We start from the raw sequence: 15520 nt of genomic DNA, 5'->3' as shown, positions 1-15520 counted from the left end.
CACAATGTCATATCGCAATTTCGATTTGATTTCGATTAATCGTTCAGCCCTAATGACGAGCGAGAGGACATTTTATCGATTGCTTGATTTCTATTTATGTTGCGTCACACTGGGTAGCCCCGCCTACAGTAAAATCTAATTTCTCCAAAATGCCACTCCTCAAAACTGTACAATAAACAGCAAATATGTATTGTGGACAGACAAATTGTTGCTGGAAATTTGTTGCATCACGCCTAGTTAGGTCATGATGTTTCATACTGTTTTAAAGACCTTTGTTTTGCTGCACATTCTGTAGTTCTTCAATCACACAGCTATTTGCCTGCCCTGTCAGTAATACCATAAATTCTCTTAGCACCAAGATATTATTGCGCAAATTGTTATACTTGTCCCTGCATGCATGATACGTAATCCCAGTAACTTCAGGATCCTGAAAACAGGAAAGGAAATCAAAGAGACTTTAGATTGCTCTGGCATTATTAACTCATTGCATAATATGTGCAACAGGAAGTACTATAGATGGTCTGTTGTCTGTCTTAACACCTTTTATTTATTTCAAAATTGATCGCTCTGCAGGGCAAGATGACCACTGCTGTATTTCCCTTTAAACGCAAGCAGTGAGGCCAGCCGCTACGGCTAGTTTGTATAGAGTCCACTACATGGGGAGCTTGATAAAACTAAAGATCATTTCACCCTGGCGAACATCCAGACAGCCTGTTAACTGACTTTGAGCTCTCGGCCACAAATTCACTCTTCAATTCCTCAATTTTGTGTGATGGAAAATTTTATTGCCTGGCAGTGCCCGTGGTAACAGGGCAATTTGTCTGTGCAACAGGTTGTTGTCAAACCCAGGGGAAGCAGATGGCTTGAGTCTAGGAGAGATTGATTTCTGTGCTGTCAGTTTTATAATATTTGCGCCTTTCAGGGGAAGAGGTGCTGTTGTTTTCGGCCAAACACGAACTCATGAAAATTCGTACATAATTTACGAGTTGGCTATTTCGTATGGTCTTGTGTGATTAACCAATCAGTAGAGTGTGTAAACATGATAGGAAGCAAGTAATTGTCGTGTAATAGATCGAGCCGGTGTCCAGCGACGTCATTGGCTGTAGTGAAAGTCATAGGAATTCAAGCGAGTGCAGTCGCACGATATCATACGAATTAGCTAAATTTAGAAAAGTCATACGAATCCTGACAATTTCGCCATGAGTGTATTGTTTCGGTCAGTTTATGTAGGTATTTATTGCCTTCCGAAGGATCTCAGGACCTGTTTACACAGTCACCTCTTAAATCTTGATCAGTCGGATTGCTATGTGATTGGATATGCACATTCAATTTACACTTAAATGAGTGCATTTACTTGTGCAATCTTGCACAGTTATGCTTTATAAGCCAACAACTTGTAAAGTCATGTAAAGGTTTTAAACGTTTTTCTTTTATCATGAAGTTCATAAACTGTTTAAACAAAAACCGATTGGAACATAGATTTTTGCACATTCCCCCGATTTCACTCTGAATATCCTTATTGCCATTTTGGTGGCTTATTCATTGTGTACACAAGCCGATCATTTCAAATATCATGTAAATCCAGTTTTCCTGCAGTCATTTTTTTTATATATATATATATTTTTTTTTAGTAGCTGATTTTTCGATCGTTATGAGCCTCTCAATTTGTTTTCTAGGAATGTCATAAAATGTCAATACATCGATTATTGATCGGCACGTTATTTTCTCGATACGTTTTAGAGACCAATATATTAAAATTTGCCAACATTTAAATTAGAAGGCTAATTCGTGTGCTGGACAATCCACTGTCAGTTGTCTTTCTGTTTAATGTAGTCTGGTGTAATATCTTTGGGAGCCCACAAGGGGGTGATATAAAATGTACTGTACTTAATACTAAAAGACGCGTCGATGCGGTGCAGGTGGCGGTACAAAGTATTTAATCTAGTCACCATACACACAAAGGTTACAAAGGGTTTTGTACTTCTTTTTAAGAATGAGCAAAGTGATGTTGATGAGTGTGCAGGTTGGTGTATAAATCTGATGTAAATGTGCAAACTGAACAGTTAGAAATGGCAACGTTTATTATGCAATTTCTCTTTATGTAGCCTTGAATAGGTTTCATTCAAGCTGTCAAAGCACAAAAAGACATACTTGTGGCCAATAATACATTGTGTTGGCTATTTGAAAGATACAGATACACAATATATCATCCATTGATGGCTAGAGTAAATAATCGATGTACTTTGATAATGATTAGGGTCAAATTTAATGAAAAACTATGCAAGTTGTGCTCCATGGAGTTGCAGAATTTTGAGCAGCCTCCGGAGTCGTAGCTGGGTGCCGCCAACAGATGTGAGTGTACCTTCACTGAGAATAATTGTTTTGAGTCAGTTGTGTGTCCCTCTCACTCGCACAAAGTTGTGTTGAGAAATATGTATGAAGAGACAACTTGTGCAACGAGTAGCCCAATTTATATTTGGAAAAAATGCAGATATATCGATAATCATCAGGAACATGTATGCATAAAAAAGGCATCAATCCCAAACCTAGTTTCTTCGCTAAACGGATATAAATGTGTTCTTCATTTCTCGCACTTTGTGCAAATATAAAAAAGTTCACTAAAATGTACGAATGTGGACTGAACAACCAGATGCAGAAACCTGGACATCTTGTATGCGTGTCAAACCGCATACTTAGTGATCGAATTGCTTTACATTTCGAATGCATTTTGGAGGACATTTACACTTACTTAACGCTGTCCAATCAGTAAACACATGTAGTAACCAAGTGTAAATAGCCCTTATGTAAAAGCCGATGCCTGCAATGGGCAGTGTTTTTAGATGGGCTCAGCATTTTATGTTTAGTTACTTGCATTGTAATTTCTCTGTTTGTATTTTGCACGTTAGCACAGTATTTTGGGCCATAACAGTTCAATGAAGGCAGTTTGTTCTAATATCCTCCTCGGTGGCACTGTATTGAATATTACAAGGAGAAATCTCCCTTTTGAAAACAACCCCCGCCTGTTTCCATGGTTATTCTCTTTGCTGCGTTCAACATCTAAAACCAGCATCCGAGCATCCAACGGTGCTCATAGAATCAATAGCTCTGTATAGTTTTGGGTTTTATGCACATTGTTTTGAATTAATTTTTCTGGATTTTTGTTTTTGAGGTACTTTGCCTTATGTAGCCTGTCCGTCATTTTAAGTTTTATAAATACCCTGGTGCTTCATGTGAAAACAATAGCTTTCCAGCCCTTAAAAAAAAAAGTCTGATAGATAACCTCCAGCGATGTGCTCTCCAGATTAATGAACGGTGATAATTGCGCTTTTACATTATTAACTTCTGCATCCCTGACAACCTTATTTCATTTTCTCTGACCCTGTTAATTATTGAATATACCCCAGCCAGACTATGAAATGATCAAACCATTATTAACTATCTTTTATGCCTTGTCGTCTTGTCATTTCAGTTTTAAACAGATCATTTGTAAGTTTTTCTTTACCTAGGAGATTTTTAACAGTACGGCAGCTGTTGCAACTGCAACACTTTTCATAAATGATGTTCAGCAACAGGTAGCAGCAGCTTTTGTGTTTGTTGTTTTGGAAATAATTTCCATTCTCAAGAAAACCTCACACCTCAGTGTATTTGCATTTGAATGCATGCATGTGAGTGATAAACAAGAAAGATGCATTTACTTGAAATTAAATAATGTACACTGGTGGCCAAAAGTTGGCTCTTATGGAAAGAAATTGGTACTTTTATTCACTAAAAGTGGCATTCAACTGATCACAATGTATAGTCAGGACATTCATAACGTGAAAAATTACTATTACAATTTGAAAAAAAAAAAAAAAATGTTCAGAACTTCTTAAACTACTTCAAAGAGTTCTCATCAAAAAATCCTCCATCTGCAGCAATGACAGCTTTGCAGATCCTTGGCATTCTAGCTGTCAGTTTGTCCAGATACTCAGGTGACATTTCACCCCACGCTTCCTGTAGCACTTGCCATAGATGTGGCTGTCTTGTCGGGCACTTCAGGCACCTTAAAGTCTAGCTGATCCCACAAAAGCTCAATGGGATTAAGATCCATAACACTCTTTTCCAATTATCTGTTGTCCAATGTCTGTTTCTTTGCCCACTCTAACCTTTTCTTTTTGTTTTTCTGTTTCACAAGTGGCTTTTTCTTTGCAATTCTTCCCATAAGGCCTGCACCCCTGAGTCTTCTCTTTACTGTTGTACATGAAACTGGTGTTGAGCAGGTAGAATTCAATGAAGCTGTCAGCTGAGGACATGTGAGGGGTCTATTTCTCAAACTAGAGACTCTGATGAACTGAACCTCTTGTTTAGTTGTACATCTGGCCTTCCACATCTCTTTCTGTCCTTGTTAGAGCCAGTTGTCCTTTGTCTTTGAAGACTGTAGTGTACACCTTTGTATGAAATCTTCAGTTTTTTTGGCAATTTCAAGCATTGTATAGCCTTCATTCCTCAAAACAATGATTGACTGATGAGTTTCTAGAGAAAGCTGTTTCTTTTTTGCCATTTTTGACCTAATATTGACCTTAAGACATGCCAGTCTATTGCATTAATTAATTAAGTGAAAATCACTTGCCTATTAATGTGGCAACTCAAAAACAAACACAAAGACATTGTTAAGCTTAATTTAATGAACCAAATAGCTTTCAGCAGTGTTTGATTTAATGGCAAGTGATTTTCTAGTACCAAATTAGCAATTTAGCATGATTACTCAAGGATAAGGTGTTGGAGTGATGGCTGCTGGAAATGGGGCCTGTCTAGATTTGATCAAAAATGACTTTTTTCATATAGTGATGGTGCTGTTTTTTACATCAGTACTGTCCTGAATATACATTGTGATCAGTTGAATGCCACTTTGGTGAATTAAAGTACCAATTTCCTTCTGAAAGAGCAAAATCTGTACATTATTCCAAACTTTTGGCTGCCAGTGTAAGTAAAACACCTGCAGGGAACAAGATGACTTAGAAGTGAGCATGTTTTACACCACTTACAACAAATACAGTCATTACCCATAATTGAATTTGAGAACGTTTTTACAAGCAATTTTTATGTCTTTCATTCAGATTAAGTCAGTTTCATTGAGCCAACATAATTTAGTTGGATTAGGTTAAATCAATGTACTATAGCAGTTTTAACTCCATTTACTATGGTTTCATTCAATTAATTTTCTTATGTTGGTCAATGCCAGGTGAGCACATGTAAGAACAGTGAAACTGTTGCACTGTCAATTTAATTGCAACTGCTTAAAGAGCTAAATGGCACTCGAATCAAACTATCACTTGAAAGTGAAAGTCCATTCTCAACCTAATCACAAATGGTAACCACCAAAACTCCAGCATAACAGACATATCAGAACATTAAACATTAACAAATCTTGCTCAGAAATGCATAAGATAAAACTTTAATTTCAACACTTGTTCTCCTTATCCAGTCCCATGTAAAGCTTGCTGGGAAATGGAAATCCACTGCTCAGCTTTATCAATGCTGCATTAACACCAAAAAAGTAATCATGTAGTCCCAACTCGAATTACTTAAGTAGAATTTTAAAACGAATTTAAATAGATAGAACTCAATAAAATCAAGTTGTGACAAAATGTTCAAGAATTGTGTTGCTTTAGTTCATTTTAATGAAGTAAATTGAACAAGCAGCAAAAATATTTTTTTGAGTGTAACAATTATGCTTAATATGGCAAAAAAATTATGCAGATCATGTGTAAACGCATGACATTTGCCCATTAGCCCGATTTCGTGTTGCATGTAAACACCTTTACCTGTGTTCTTATCAGCTTATCCAATATGCGCAAGTGTTGTGCACATGCATGTTCACGTTTTGACATCAAAAGCAGAAAATAACCTGATTATCAAATCTCATGTAAACACAGGTTTTTTGCATTGGCATGTTTTTTTAATAATCTGATTTTCTGGGTAAATCCCACAAAAACATGTCCAGGTCAAATTACACCCCAAAATAAAAAAACAAACAAACACACAAACATAAAAAAAATTATGTTTTCCATAGAGGAAATGAAGCTAACCTTAGGAGCATTACTATTTTTTTGCAATGTGACTTCATTTTCATGACAATTAAGCACATTTTCCTTCCAAAACCTCTGGATGATTTTTCTTTGTTTTGTAGTCTCTTATTCTTAATAGTGATTCTAATTAGATTTTCATTATTGTAACACACACACACATATATATATTTTGTAACATTCAAATCACAATAAATTAGGCTGTACAATGAGGCAGTAAAGGCAGTACAACACATACTACCATGATGTAAAATTAGTTTACAATTGAAATATTTTTTCCCCCCACATTAATGATAATTGACCATTTTCTTTCGGATTACAGTAATGACAGTTGGGGAAAATGTGCTTAATATTTCTAAAAAATAATGTCAGAATGCAAAAACTCTTAATGATGCTGAAAGCAGGCTCCCAAAACAATTTCTTATTTATTTTTTTCATATTGGGGTGAAATTGCTCTTGGCAGGTTTCGTAAAATTCACCTTGATGTATGGGTTCTATTTATATCATAACATGTATATGTTGCAAATGTTCAATATCTCTACTAACATCTAATGATCAAATATTCTTTTGTTTTTGTTTCCTTTCAAGAGGACATATGCTTTTAAGCTCAGGTAAAGTGGCCTGTCTGCTTCTATAATGAGTAACACTCTGTTTTTCATGCAGAAAGTAAGACTGATGAGATAATTGCAATCAGGTCTCTCTCTCTCTCCCTCTCTCTCTCTCTCTCGCTCTCTCTATCCTCCACTAATTAAAGACACTCAATAATAACTATGGCATAGTGGGAAAATGGCACGGTCGATTTGGCGACTGGTGCTGACGTGTACGGCTGTGAGGATGGGGTCTTGTGACCTGCTCTGGCTCTTTGATGGCGTGTTCAGAGAAATGGCCCTCCAAACCAACACAGCATATTAAATGTCACATTCAACAGAGAAAGGCTTAACTGTAAAGGGTACAGAGATTCTATATTTTTTTGTTCTGTTTTTGCATATTCTGCCTGGGCTCATTTAAATTTCATCTAAAAAAAAGGAAAGATAAGCTTTGTGTTCTTACCTGGTAGGTTGAAGTGACATTAACAGACGAATCAGGAGACGGTCTGACAGTAACCCCGCCTCTGAAATGAGCTCTCCCTTCCAACAACTCCTAGCAAAGATGAATAACACGCACACAGCATGTTTGAATTCACACGATGGTTTATCACGCATGACCTCTCTGAACTCATTATTAATAAGATGAACGGCCTCATCTCATTTAGAACAGCTCCTCTCTTGACTTCATATTAACCCTTGAATGTAGTCTGACTACAGGTTATATGTCTAAATTGATTTGAAAGGGGTTTTTTTTTTTATGCGCTTGACATTTTATTTTGGGTAACCATTGTAAAACTTCGTGTTAGGCCTCCAAATACCTCACTAGATATTTCATTAAAGGGGCCATATTGTACACTAATATAGCGTTTTTTTTTTGTTTTTTTTTTATTTCATTTTTAGGCTATTTGCATACAGGAAAAGTGGGGAACGTGATCAGAAAATGACCCAAGATTCTATCTTGGGTCGCCACATAGAGTATTAGCACCACAGCACTACCTGCTACAGTATGTCACTTCTTTAGCCATTTGCAGTGTTTGAATTTAGCCTGAAGCCCACTTATATCAACAAACAGACTCAACAGAAAAATACTGTCCTTTAATCTGTCCACAATGCATCACAGATAAACCTGTGGACTATGCATAATAATGGGAACATTGATAAGGATTCTAATTGAAATGTATTGCTGAATGCGGTGCATTTGTACACAAACAATGCTTTAAATAATGAGGATAATATAATACAGTACACAACTTCTCAAAGTTTACACACTGAAAGTAACTACATTCAAATGCACAGTGCGCTGTCAGCACACTTAAACATTACAAAAAGTCGCATCTTTTAATTCATCACTTTAAAAGCATCACAGCTAAATATATTAAACTTACTAGTTTGCTGTTGGATGATTTGTGGAAAATCCTGTCCCATTTGTAGGATGTGTATCTTTTGTATGACTTCTTTCAGCATGTTTACATCCATTGTGTTCAGTAATTTTCAGTCATTCAAATGCTCCCAAACAGCTGATTTAAGTCACATTTTTGGTAGATATGGGTCTAATAGATAAAATTCCTCTGTTATATTTTGGAGTTTGCATGTAGCCCCGGTTTCACGTGAATTGAAATTTAGCAACAGCTCCACTACCCACCCAAGCACAAGAGTTTTTTCACATGTAGGCTTACAAAATCTAATGAAAATGTTATACTTATATATATATATATATATATATATATAGATATAGAGATGACATTAGGAAACTTTTCGGTGGTTCGTTACAGCTCGCTAGGGCATACCGGCTCCTAAACACCTTCGGTCTACGTCATTGGTAGGTGTGACCTGAAGCTCCACCTAATTTGGGGCCGACAGCTAATTCCTGTTCAGTCAGTTAAGATCAGTAAACATGAATACACCAACGTACAGTTATTAGCGAGCTGGTGCAAACTTACCTACATCTGTACGATCATTCATGTAGACGCATTCTCCAAGATCATGTCATGCGATTTTTTTTTTTTTTTTTTTTTTTTTTATTAGTCTACAAAAGGAATCAAATCTACTCAAATATTCATAAGTGCCCATTCACACATTTGCCCATAGTGAGATATGCCTATCATCATTCTTTTGTCTGTATTCTGCCTAATAACACTCTTTTATACACCCATTTTTGCAGTAGTATCACTGTCATGATAAATAACAATAACAGAATGTAACTGGCGCACATTATGGGATAGGATGTTGTTGAAGGTATATGAACTTTCATAAGCATCATGTCAATTTCCCATGTATTCATGTGGAAAATCGAGGCAGGACATTGTATTTTGATGAATTGTCTGTAACAAGACCAGGAACATGTATTAAGAAAGTAAAAGTCAAATTTTGAGTTCATTTTGACTTCACAAACAAAACGATTTCTTAATGACCCAGGGGAAGGAAAGTCCTTCCATGAAATGTTCCCTTTAAAAGCTGTGTATTTGATCTAGTGAATGTAGAACGTAGAGATATGCTTGCACTGGCTAAAATCACTCTTAACTAATCTTTTATTAGATTATTATTATTTTAAGTAACCCAAACATACAAAAAATGTGTCTATTTTGCACATTATTCATTGCCTAAACCTTTTTATTTACTGTACTTGTTGCCCAAAAACATCCTCCCCCCAGTCCAAAAAAAGCTCTAAAATAAGAAAGTGATGAGGAAGACAATTAGGTAGGTCTTCCCTGAGCTGGAAGAGGCCTCACTCAGAAAAATCAAACACAAACGGACACATTTCCTCTAGAGTCTGGCTGTCTGAGGAGCAGCATCATGTGACAGCCATCTTGTAGCTGAGTAGATTGTATTCCTGATTCCTCCCACCTCACAAACAATTTGCTGCTAATGGATGCATTTGTGTGCTTGTTAGACTCTTTCCTCAAGGAATCGATGCACTGAAATTTTCCTCCCAGGCTGAAAACAGTGCTTTAAAGTGGCACGGCTTTTGATTGGTTTTGCATACTTAACAGTTGCTAAGGCATTCTTATTGGTTTAAAGTATGTTTTCAAAACTCTGAGCCACAATGCTAGGTTATTTTGGGTGATTGCCAGGGCGTTTCTTTGCAGTTGCTAAGGTGTTCTTATGATTTTTTTCAGAGCGTTTTCAAAACTCTGTGCTCCAGTGCTTGTGTGCTGTGGTTGATTGCCAGGGCATTGCTATGCGGTTGCTAAAGCCCAAAGTATACATCGATTTTGACGCGAACGCTCAGCGTCTGCATACAGTCGTACACGAGCCTGTCAAAGTATACTCCATTTGACTGTGTGCGCATACACAGGCATTGGGGCGCATGCACCCTACGACTGCTATGAGATACTGGATCATTTCTCCTCAGGAGTTTAGACCCATAAAGATGTCTTTATTAGTCCTTCAGGCTCAAGTTATACAAATGCTGGTATCTCCTGACCTCACACACTTGCTTTCGTGATGTGCACATCCACTGTTGTTATTTCCACATTCGTCTCCAGTTGTTTAGCGGCGATTACATCTTCTAGCTCTTCGTTGTGACAATAGCGGCTCAAATGTGAGTGTTTCCACCTTTTAGACCGACTAATTAGTGCAAATAATTCCAGGCGCATGCGCATTCTGCGCATTCAAAGACGCCTCTCCTCAATAATTTAAGATCTTGTTTTCATGCCAAAGTTATACTTTGATAGTTTAATAGTTTTTTCAAATCCCTAACCCCAAGCAATATAGTAATAGTGATATAAGCAAACACCATTAATGAATTGAGGGCATCATCATGCAAATAAGGCCATCTTTCATTGTACAGTTACCTACTTATGGTTCATCTCACTTCCATAACTTTTCTATAAACAGGAAGTCCTGTGGCGTAAAGGTGAAATGAGTGAGGTACATTCACTGCAATATAGCTGATGGAGTGTTAAAAGCCTTTAGAGGGTGTTGTAAAATTCCTACTTGTCATTTTGACTGAGTCTCTTGTGTTTGTGTATTTCAGTGGGCATCTGGAGTGCCTCCTGTTTCCGCCTCTTCGTGTTACCATACTACCATGAGCAGTTCCACTCCATCCACAGGTACTATCTGATCCTCAACACCACTGCTGTTAACAGTTAACAGTTAACAGACCTGACACTTTCACATACTAAGAAATGATTGTGAGGGGGACTTTTGATTTGAAATAAAGTATGCATGTAAGGTGTTACAGTATATCTGATGACAGATTTCAAGCATGAACATGACACTGCATTCGCAGTCCATTTTACTTCCAAAATGTGATGTATCGTCAGATTTGTTTTTCAGTGAATCATTGAACGCTTCACAAATCGATCTGAAATAATCATTAGCCAATCAGTCTGAATCAAAATGATCTCAAATGGGTCATGGAAAGCCATTGGTCTACAAAACCCCTTAAGAGTGCTTGTTGACATCAGCCAAGGAAAATGTTTTTTTTTTTTTTTTTTTTCAGAGATGGAGCAAGATATTACATTTTATGAAAGATTGTGTAGGCAATTTTTTGTTTGGAATAATGTGCATAGATAATTTGTGCACAATAAAAAGTATATTCAGAAAGTCAGTTTTGATTTCATTTACTGTTTTATCTTAAAGGTGGTGCAAGCGATTATGTTTCATGGAAAAGTATGCAAAAAATGTTCCTACTCCCTTAAAGATATTAATGAAATAAGTGTCGTGAGATATTTCACCAGTCTCTGTGACAGCTGTAGACTTTGTAAACCGCAAACAAACATTTATGCTTTTCACCTGTCAGTCATTTTGCTCATTCTCATAGTGTTGTATTTTAAATGGATCATTGAGGCTATGATTCATAATGTTTGCCAGTTGAGGTTGCTATTGTGCTACTGTTACATTTGACAGCCACAGGAACAAACAATGCTGCTATTTTGCTCGGTTTTGGTCTCAAAATTATCTTTGGAGGGTTGGGTTTTGGAATGAGGGGGTGTGGCTAATTCACCGGCTCAGTCAAATGAAAGCTTCAGAATGCTAAAATCACTTACAGCACTTTAAAGTTGTGAACGCCATTTCATGTTGACTTATGGTTTCCATATTTAATACAAGTCAAACAATTAAAAATTTAAAGTTAATGAATTTCATTGAATTTTGATGCTAACTAACTCGTTTTTCGATAATGTTGCATCGACAGTAAAATAAGCTATTTATAAGATCAGTGCCATTATTAACCAAACATTTAACCACACCTTCTCAAAGTAATTTTTCTCGATTTTCTCAAATTGAATCTGTGGACATGACAGTCTTCAAAAAATTACATTATATATATATATATATATATATATATAAAAACTTGTATTGCTTTTTCCATTAACCTTTTTAACACCACTGAAAGTGAAGTATACAGTGATCTGTGTATGATCATGAAATGGTTTGCCGCTGTGTTGTTGTTATTTGAGGGGCTGAATGGACCGTCTGCTGGAGATAAAATGGAGGGCAGAATGAAATGACCCCATCATCTGTTCACCATCTTCTCTTACCCTGCTCTGTCTTTTATTTTCTCTCTTCCTCTTTCTATCTCCCTGGTAAACAGTAATCCTTAATATGTTGTTGTGCTTTTGAAGGGGACACTGTGCCTCTATTTTTTTCAGAGTTTAAAGTGGATTGGCCAGGGATCGCCTCCAGTCAGTTCCAATTTTTAGATATTTTTGCTTTTTGTGAAAGCCCACCAGGGAGATCTTGGCATTTAATTGATTTGGCGAAATAATTGATTTTGGTGCGCTTAACGATCGCTTTTTAATGTGGTGTCATGTTGAACGGCTGGTATGATTTGCAGTTGCATGTTGTGCTGTAACTAATGCGAAAAGATCTGGTAAATTCTAGCCTTGTTCAGTAGATCAAATGTGTTTGCATGCATCTCTGCAAAGTATTGCTTTCCCTGGGATTTCCCATGAATCACTGTTGTCTATCTCGCATTCCCTTGGTACAGGCATGGTACAGTCAATCCTTTATGATTTATTGGTTGATCTTGAGACTGCATCACCAGAGCCAGAGGGGATCATTAGATTGTCAGATAAAAATATAACTTCTGGAGCTGGTTTTTCAGTGCTATTCCATTTTAACCAGTCCTCTGAATCCAGAAGGATTTGTGAGTACTTTTGGTGACAATGTGGAAGCCTAGTGAGCTGCTTACCTAGACAGCATTTTAAGGCATCATGGGCATGCTCGCAATGTGAAGTAGGCAGCATAATTGTGCTACATTTGAAGATACCTGATTTTTTGTATATATCTTTCAAGACTGCAATCTCAGAAGGATACATAAAAATAAAACACACACACACACACACACACACACACACACACACATATATATATATAATACAGTTGAAGTCAGAGGTTTACATACACTTAGGTTGAAGTCATTAAAACTCATTTTTTAACCACTCCACAGATTTAATATTAGAAAACTATAGTTTTGGCAAGTCGTTTAGGACATCTACTTTAGTAATTTTTCCAATAATTGTTTACAGACAAATTAATTCACTTTTAATTGACTATATCACAATTCCAGTGGGTCAGAAGTTTACTGACACTTTAAGCAGCTTGGAACATTCCAGAAAATGATGTCAAGCCTTTAGACAATTAGCCAATTAGCTTCTGATTGGAAGTGTACTGAATTGGAGGTGTACCTGTGGATGTATTTTAAGGCCTACCTTCAAACTCAGTGCCTCTTTGCTTGATATCATGGGAAAATCTAAAGAAATCAGCCAAGACCACAGAAAAAATATTGTGGAGCTCCACAAGTCTGGTTCATCCTTGGGAGCAATTTCCAAATGCTTAAAGTTACCACGTTCATCTGTGCAAACAATAGTACGGAAGTATAATACACAATATGGGACCACGCAGCCATCATACCGCTCAAGGAAGAAGATGCATTCTGTCTCCTAGAGATGAATGTAGTTTGGTGTGAAAAGTGCAGATCAATCCCAGAACAACAGCAAATTACCTTGTGAAGATGCTGGAGGAAACAGGTAGACGAGTATCAATATCCACAGTAAAATGATTCCTGTATCGACATAACCTGAAAGGCTGCTCAGCAAGGAAATAGCCACTGCTCCAAAACCACCATAAAAAAGCCAGACTACAGTTTGCAAATGCACATGGGGACAAAGATCTTACTTTTTGGAGAAATGTCCTCTGGTCTAATGAAACAAAAATTTTACTGTTTGGCCATAATGACCATCATTATGTTTGGAGGAAAAAGGGTGAGGCTTGTAAGCCGAAGATCACCATCCCAACCGTGAAGCATGGGGTGGCAGTATCATGTTGTGGGGGTGCTTTGCTGCAGGAGGGACTGGTGCACTTCACAAAATAGATGGCATCATGTGGAAGGACAGTTATGAGGATATATTGAAGCAACATCTCAAGACATCAGCCAGGAAGTTAAAGCTTGGTTGCAAATGGGTCTTCCAAATGGACAATGACCCCCAACCATACCTCCAAAGTTGTGGCAAAATGGCTGAAGGACAACAAAGTCAAGGTATTGGAGTGACCATCACAAACCCCTGACCTCAAACCGATAGAAAATTTGTGGGCAGAACTGAAAAAGCGTGTGCGAGCAAGGAGGCCTACAAACCTGACTCAGTTGCACCAGTTCTGTCTGGAGGAATGGGCCAAATTTACAGCAACTTATTGTGAGAAGCTTGTGGAAGGCTACCCAAAACATTTGACCCAAGATAAACAATTTAAAGGCAATGCTACCAAATATTAACTTGTAAACTTCTTACCCACTGGGAATGTGATGAAAGAAATAAAAGCTGAAATAAATCATTCTCTCATTCTCTATTATTCTGACATTTCACATTCTTAAAATAAAGTAGTGATCCTAACTGGCAAGGAACGTTTTCTATGGTTAAATGTCAGGAAACATTTTCCGCCAAAACAGTGCCAACCAGCATGATGCGGTGTAGACGGTGTTAGAACTCTTATGAAGGGTTTTATAAAATCCTTGTGTTACAAAATCCCTATTTTAGAAAAGAGCTAATGTCCTCTATATATTCAGTAAGATAGATATTAAGTAAGGTCTCACTTAAGCTGAGACATAAAGTTCACACTAAGGGCTTAGTAACTACTAGTTAGTTTGTAACTAAGTCAGTGCTTAATTTGGTTGCACCACCTGTTCTTAAATCAAGACTTAACTAGTAGGTCGTAAGCTCTCCGTAAAGTAATGCGTAGTCGCGTAATATGTTTATCTGTAATTATCCAATAAGCAGCCTTGAAATTTGTACACAGAAGTGTTAAAAAGCCATGAATTATCTTGTTCAAACCATGTTTGCTCATGTAACTGTCAGCTGTAATAAATTATATCCCCATTGAAATATGTAATAAAACAAGATTTCATTAATTATATACAGTATTTAGCTTATGTAGGCTAAATAACAATATTCAGTAACTGTATCTAAAATGAATAAGGGACAATAAATAAATAAATACTAATACAACAGGCTGGAAAAATAGTCATTTATTTTTTAGTTTTTTACATAATGTTTTCTCCCGTAAATGTAAACGAGTGTAATGCAACATCATCATATATGTCGAAAGGACTGAAGCCTGTCAACCAAAACATGAGCTCATTGATGTCATTAAACAAGTCTGCTTTTTCATTCCATCAGTTGATCCTGGTCGGAGGCTTCCGTAAATATTTAGTTTAATGGTGCAATGCTCAAGCATTTAGTAGTGCATAAATTGTGACTTGGTGCCCATTTACACCACAACTAGGCTAAATTTTAATTTACGTATAGCTGGTGCAACCGGCTGCTGGTGAGCACTAGTCTGAAAAGCCCTGTAATTAGCAATAGCAGTTAGCTTTAGCGCAGAATCTTCTACCTTGAGTTGAATTTGACCTCAGTCATAGAGCAATGTGTA

At 37.0% G+C, this 15520-nt stretch overlaps 1 protein-coding gene across 4 annotated transcripts in view; it reads left to right on the top strand.

The window, feature by feature from the left end:
- The window catches only part of ptbp3 (polypyrimidine tract binding protein 3), a 93749-nt gene that overhangs the window by 35817 nt on the left and 42412 nt on the right, over nt 1-15520 (top strand). For 3 of the 4 annotated variants that reach the window (XM_051683507.1, XM_051683506.1, XM_051683509.1), the window contains exon 2: nt 10629-10704. The exons of the other annotated variant lie outside the window; for it this stretch is intronic. In XM_051683507.1, coding sequence (XP_051539467.1) covers nt 10680-10704 — 25 coding nt within the window. In that variant the 5' untranslated portion in view covers nt 10629-10679. The remainder of the gene's footprint in view (nt 1-10628; nt 10705-15520) is intronic. 4 annotated transcript variants of the gene reach the window in all.

Source organism: Myxocyprinus asiaticus, chromosome 42, assembly GCF_019703515.2.
Source record: "Myxocyprinus asiaticus isolate MX2 ecotype Aquarium Trade chromosome 42, UBuf_Myxa_2, whole genome shotgun sequence".
Taxonomy (NCBI): Eukaryota; Metazoa; Chordata; class Actinopteri; order Cypriniformes; family Catostomidae; genus Myxocyprinus; species Myxocyprinus asiaticus.
The sequence above is the reverse complement of the archived record's forward strand: the minus strand, read 5'-3'. Positions and strand labels throughout refer to the sequence as shown.